Source organism: Miscanthus floridulus, unplaced genomic scaffold, assembly GCF_019320115.1.
Source record: "Miscanthus floridulus cultivar M001 unplaced genomic scaffold, ASM1932011v1 fs_902_2_3, whole genome shotgun sequence".
In the NCBI taxonomy this organism is placed as follows: Eukaryota; Viridiplantae; Streptophyta; class Magnoliopsida; order Poales; family Poaceae; genus Miscanthus; species Miscanthus floridulus.
In genome coordinates this window covers 10,919-17,876 of record NW_027097429.1, presented here as the reverse complement: position 1 = coordinate 17,876, position 6,958 = coordinate 10,919, and the positions used below count along the sequence as shown (strand labels likewise).

The window sequence follows — 6,958 nt, the reverse complement described above, 5'->3', positions numbered from 1 at the left end:
AGGCTGTACGTGGAGAGGTGGGCCGTTAAATGGGCCTTCTTCTCTTTCTCCCTATTTCATGACCCCTAATCTCCTATTTTTTCCTTTTCTTTTAGGTATTTATGCATGTATTAGCCATCGCCTAGAGAAACGCCTTGAAACGCCTAGGCTCTAGGCCGTGGGTCGCCGCCTAGAAACCGCCGTGCCGATGTGCGTATGGCGTCGCCACGCCGCGCGCCATAGACGCTGTAAAGGTGTGAAGGTGGTGGGTCGCCGCGCCTCGCCACGCCGCCGTAAAAACTATGCAGCAAGGGCAAGAACACAAAATCCTGAAAATTACCTGCCAGATTGGCAGCTTTACCACCTCGAACAAAAGATAGCATCTCATGCTCTCAATCTGGGCATCAATTCCATATCACATTTTTTTTTATTTGCACTTCAAGCCATATGTTGCATGTCAATTTGTAATAATACTTACTATATATGTCACAAGAGTAACTGTTCTACTTCTGTAATATTTCATATTATTTTACATTCATACCGTGCACTTGTTTACATCAATCGCTTTCTTATATGAAATTTCTCACTTTCCTTGCTAGAATGAAATTTTGTTTGAGTGTTTTGTGCTTTGCCGTGGCTCCTTGTGTAAGTTTTATCTTGATGTCCTTTCATAACAATTGGATTTATCTCAACTTAGGGTTTTACATATCCTGTTCGGAGTCATTTTCTGGAAGATATTCTTGAAATTACTGGGCACCGGTTAACTCCTTACAATCAAATTGATGACTATGGCCAAGAAAAAAGTTGGAAGATGCAAAAGCAAGCTCTACGAAAGCGGAAGAGCCAAATCGCTTCTGTTGTGGAAGTACGGTAGTTCATATTTTCTTGGCCATTTATTTTATGCTCAAAGCTTTGGTCTCTAAAGTTTGCTTTTGAACAGGATGCAGTTGACGCTGCTGATTTGAGAGACTATAGTTCGCGAACTCGTGATTCTCTATCCTGTTGGAATCCTGATTCAATTGGTTTTAATTTAATAGAAAATGTCTTATGCCATATTTGTCAAAAGGAACGATCAGGTGCAATAATTGTATTTATGACTGGGTGGGATGACATTAATGCATTAAAAGAGCAGCTGCAAGCAAATCCACTGCTTGGAGATCCAAGCAAAGTTTTGTTGCTCGCTTGTCATGGCTCTATGGCCAGTTCAGAGCAGGTATTACCAAGACTACTACAATGATTTGTATTGCATTACTGTGCCTACTTTTGAACTTTTGGAACAAAAAAAAATCAGTTATATATTTCAAGCAATAAAATATTTCTTAACTGTGGTGGTGATACTGACACTATATTGTCCGATTGCCCAAGTTATTTACTAGTTACTCCATAATAGTAGTCTCCATTTTACAATACAAGGCTGTAAACTCTAGAGTCTCTGTTTCACATTGCAAGTTAATTAGAGAAAATGGTGGTGTTATTGGTAGTTTTTTCACTCACTGGCCTTACTTTAGTAGTGTGAAAACGGCCACATCACTTTGCAATTTGATGTGGCCATAGGTTGTCATTTGGTGTCAACTTTTTCTTAGGCTTGAGACTTCTTGGACTCAGTGAGTGGTGGCTATATTGTGAAATGGAGTGAGTACTGGCTAGCACGTTACACTTTGTTGAGAACATCTGGAATTTCAACAATATTGGTTGTATGAGAGCAACTATCTATATAGATTTATGTTGTTGATTTATATTTTTTGTTGCCTGTAAATTGCTTAACTAATGTCTGCATAGATGTGCTTGGAAGTTCTCAGACTTCATTAAATTTTGAATTTTTCATTTCTTAGGTAACTTATTTTTTAATGAGCTATAACTTTTAAGTCGATTGTCCGATAGACATTTCTGTTGTCATGTTATACACAATGTTGGTCAGGGGTAGAAGAGCGAATCTTTTTTGTCATTTCTTTTCTCCTGGTGTAATGAGTATGCATTAATTTGTTGACACGTTTGTCCACCATTTGTGCAGAAATTAATATTTGATAAGCCTGAGCCTGGAGTAAGGAAAATAGTTCTTGCCACGAATTTGGCTGAAACTAGTATTACTATCAACGATGTAGTTTTTGTTGTTGACTGTGGCAAGGCAAAAGAGACATCTTACGATGCACTGAATAATACTCCCTGTTTGCTTCCAACCTGGATCTCCAAGGCTTCTGCCAGACAAGTAATATTTTCTTTCTTATATACATATTACTAACACTTTAGTTTCATCACTGCTCTTACTTTGATTAGTTATTGCCGTGGTTACAGATATGTCAATAGAGCAATTGATGTGGCTTTTAACCTGAAACTTTGTCTAAGTCAATTCTGTTTCATCAGTAAGCTCATTTTATTTTTCTAACTGAATAAGTGAATATAATATAGAGACGAGGACGAGCTGGTCGAGTCCAACCAGGGGAGTGCTACCATCTTTATCCACGATCTGTATATGATGCATTTGCTGACTACCAGTTACCAGAACTTCTGAGAACCCCTCTCCAATCCCTCTGTTTGCAAATAAAAAGCTTGAGGCTAGGAAGTATATCAGAATTTTTATCCAGAGCTTTACAATCACCTGAATCTCTATCAGTAAGTTTGGGTTGCTTTTTTTTTATCATCACTAGCAAAAGTTCTGCTCTTCCTTTTGCTCAAATGGATTTGATAAATTAATTTATTTCTTTTTCCAGGTACAAAATGCCATTGAATATCTCAAAGTCATTGGAGCTTTTGATCAGAATGAAGAGTTGACGGTTCTTGGTACCAGATTCACCCTTAAGATTAATTTTCACATTACCACTGCTTTACTCTGCATCTCTGTAGCTTTTGGAGCTTGGATGCTGACTACGCTTACTGTTTGTCATTTTCAGGAAAGCACTTGTCTATGCTTCCAGTTGAACCTAAGTTAGGAAAGATGCTTATTTTTGGGGCTATTTTTAATTGTCTGGACCCCATATTAACCATAGTTTCTGGACTTAGTGTTAGAGATCCTTTTTTGACCCCCTTCGATAAGAAAGATGTAAGTATACCTTAATATTCCAACTTTGTTTGCCTATTCTGGCACACTCAAATATCTATAACGCATTGTGTTTTGATTTCTATTAGTACCTCTGGCCAAAAGCACTTGACGATGTTGACTTTGGTCTTCACTCTTCAGCGCACAACTTTGATGGCTATTTTTTTAGAACATTATTATAACATCTGATAAATATATTAGATTGTGAAACTACTTTTATTTAAAGAAAATCTACATTTAAGATTTTATGTTTCCAAACTAAATATTTGAAAAGCTATTAATGATCACAGTTTTAAAAGTTTGACTGTATTGCAGTCAAAGTGTCAAATATTTGTGACTGGAGGTAGTATTGTTTTCCTAGTTTTTTGGTGTACCTTTTTTCCTTTGCTAGTGGAAATGATGCTACTTTGTCCGTGCAGCTTGCAGAGTCAGCTAAATTGCAGTTTTCATGCCGGGACTACAGTGATCATCTTGCACTAGTTCGTGCATATGAAGGATGGAGGGAGGCTGAAAGAGACCGTGCTGGTTATGACTACTGTTGGAAAAAATTTCTTTCAGTGCAAACATTGAAAGCAATAGATTCTCTTCGGCGGCAGTTTCTCTTTCTTCTGAAGGATACTGGTTTGGTTGATGAAAACATGACTGTGTGCAATAAATGGAGCCGTGATGAAAATCTAGTTCGGGCGGGTAATTTGTGCAGGACTATATCCAGGTGTTTCCTCTGTTGTGGTGAGTTTCTTTTGTTTAAGTTTATTTTACATACCCTGCTTTTAACAATTGCATATTTTCACACTTATTATGCTTTAAGATTTTATATGGTTCTATGCTTTATGTGGAAGATAAATACTGTTAATGGTCTGATAATAGTATATATTGTGAAATTTTAAGTCGTGATTTGTGATTTTTCATTTGGCTCTTGATAATTTCAGAACAAGGAGAAATCCATCTCCCTCAAGACAATGGAGGATGGACAGGTTATGCTTTATTCGGTAAGTTTTTGTGTTGTACATAAATTTGAATTTTTTTTCAGTGGTTTTACATGACAGTTTAATCTAGGTTCTCTTTTTTGTTTCCAGAGTTCGGTTAATGGTAAAGAAGCCAAGATTCCATTCCCCTGGCTAGTTTTCAATGAGAAGGTGAAGGTGAATTCTGTTTTCCTCCGGGATTCAACTGCTATATCTGATTCTATACTGTTGTTATTTGGAGGCTGCATAAAACAAGGGGGCTTGGTATGTTCCTTTGCATTGCTGTATGGGAAATCTTATTTTTCTGACTTGAAAATGTATCATTGCATGAAGGGCAGGCCTGGTGTAGTGGTGAGAGCTGTCTCACTGAGTCATCAGGTCGTGGGTTCGAAGCAGCCTCTCCGCAGATTTTGCAGGGGGAAGGCTTGCCCCGTTTTTTCCCTTCCCCAGATCCCACTCATGTGGGAGCCTCCGGCACTGGGTCTGCCCTTTTTTTTGAAAATGTATCATTGCATGATATTTGTTGCATGCTGCAGGATGGACACTTAAAAATGCTTGGGGGTTATCTTGAGTTCTTCATGAATCGTGATCTTGCTTCAACTTATTTGAGTCTGAAGAGTGAACTTGATAATTTAATCCATTGCAAGGTATTATCGATTTCTAGTATCGTGTTCTATGCCAGCATTCATCATGCTCTTATACTTTTTATCTGACATTCTGAATCTATAATAAATAGGCTTAATTAGGCAGTTCCAGTTCCAACTAAACACCCAAATGTATCTTCGCAACGGTGCTACTCGGGGCACACTGTTTGGTTGCATGCAATTAATATTGAGTCAAATCATTTTCAAGTTTATAAAAAAAGGATCGATATTTATGATACCAAATAAGTGTCATTAGATTTATCATGAAATATATTTTCATAGTATATCAATTTTTTGTCATAAACATTGATACTCTTTTCTGTAAACTTGGTCAAACTTTGGATAGTTTGAATATGGAAAGGACTTATGCATCCTTTCCAGGACGGAGTTAGTAACACTTCACAAGTACGCCTTGGGCTTCCAACCCCTTTTAACTACCTGGGTGCTTGTGGGCACCCAAGAGTTTTAGGACTTTGCACAACTTACCATTTTGGTAGCTTGTGCATTGTGTGGTCTTTTGGTTGAATTCTGCTAGATCTCAATCATTTAAGACATGCACATTGTGTGGTCATTTGGTTGATTTCATTCAGGAATCAATCATTTTTTTACTTGATCAGGTGGCAAATGTCATAATTGTTGTGCTATTAACAAATTTCTTTCTAACAGCTCCAAAACCCAAGGATGGATATCCAAACGAGTGAAGAGCTGCTATCAGCCATCCGTTTGCTGGTGACTGAAGACCCATGCAGTGGGCGGTTCGTCTACGGCCGACAGGAGCCAAGATCAAAGAAAGCAAAGACAATGCTTTTGCCATCCTCCATGAGTGGCGGTGGTGGCAACGGAGGGGATAATGCCAAGAACCAGCTCCAGACTTTCCTGACCCGGGCCGGGCACAACAACCCCACCTACAAGACGAAGCAGATCAAGAGCTATCTCTTCAGGTCGACGGTTGAGTTCAACGGCATGCAGTTCGTGGGGCAGCCGTGTGCAAACAAGAAACTTGCGGAGAAGGCTGCTGCGAGCGAGGCACTCAATTGGCTCACAGGAGATGGTGGTGGAACGATCACTGACTCTAGGGGGGCCCAGGACGCAGACCCCATGTCCTTGCTGATGCGACCACCACGCAGGCGACGGCATAGCCATCATCATCGGAGCTGATTAGAACGGCATGTTTTCTTTCTTTTTTGATCGTTTTCCTATTTATGTAGCAATCGAGAAGCATAGTTGAGCATAGAAGGTAGCGAGGGACAAAATAGTATAGACTGCACTTGAAACGTACTCCTATAATAGTTCGACGGGGAATCGTAGAGAGCGTGATGGCCTAGAATGGTAGAGAGAACACTATCTGTAACGGTGGAAGGGTGATCCATTTTTCGTTGGGGGTACTGAATTCATTATTTCTTGGTGCTAAATAGTCAGAAGGATTATGCGCAGCGGATAACAAGATAAGACCTCTAGGCCCTCTATCATGAGCAGCCGAGCAGGATGTAAAGAGGCATTGGGTTTGAATGCTGTGTTTGAGCACGCAGTGAAAATATATAGGCGGACGTGCTTCGCTCTGCACTTACGGATACCTTTAAAATTTTATTGAGTTTGTCAAAATTGTGTCTGAAAGAGTGAGGTTGTAATAAGTTTGATGAAGATGAAGACGAAAACTTCTTTCCGTTATCTAAAAAGACATCCGGTTATCCGAGTGAGGAGAATCAAAGTCAAAGCAAATTCGAAGATTGTCAAATGGACTTTTTTCAGTTATTTATGGTGGACTAGTGGTGGTGGGCAGGACTGAGATCATAGTGGCTTGGCCGAAGACACGCTGTAGCAGAGATAGAGAGATGGGTAGAGACTTGAAGGGAAGGGAGACGGGTGCATAATGGTAACCCTCGACTGGAAGTACTCAAACACTTTTAACTTTAACTAAATATATATAAAAAATATTAATATTTTTAATACATAACTAATATCATTAGGTAGATCATTGAATATATTTTTATAATAAACTTATTTAAAGATATAAATATTATACAAGTTCAGTTAAAGTTGAAAAAATTTGACGTGCACGTATCCTGTAACGCCCTCTGTTTTGGGACTGAGATTACTCCATAAATCCTAGCCAGATCCGGACCGCTGTTACTATTCTACGCTGTTCGACACTGTTTATTTCTACTGTTATTCTAAACTGTTCGGCACCATTCTTCGCTATTTGCCACACTGTTCAAACACTGCTTTTACCAGTTCGTGAACGCCTATTTTACTGCTTCCCGAGCCTGTTTGCTGCTCACGCGTCTTACTGCTCACAAACCGTCAACGATGGTGTGCTCCGCCAGCGGGATTTCTGA

At 39.3% G+C, this 6,958-nt stretch overlaps 1 protein-coding gene across 1 annotated transcript; it reads left to right on the top strand.

Annotated features, from left to right (window-relative positions):
• The first annotated feature begins 662 nt into the window (after positions 1-662).
• LOC136533495 (DExH-box ATP-dependent RNA helicase DExH3-like) lies at positions 663-6,300 on the top strand. The gene is given in 12 exon segments (XM_066526039.1): positions 663-844; positions 920-1,192; positions 1,991-2,185; positions 2,386-2,589; positions 2,688-2,757; positions 2,868-3,016; positions 3,433-3,699; positions 3,701-3,742; positions 3,943-4,002; positions 4,090-4,242; positions 4,515-4,625; positions 5,289-6,300. Coding segments are annotated over 12 exon segments (2,070 nt in total). The 5' UTR covers positions 663-790; the 3' UTR covers positions 5,781-6,300.
• Positions 6,301-6,958: the final 658 nt, after the last annotated feature.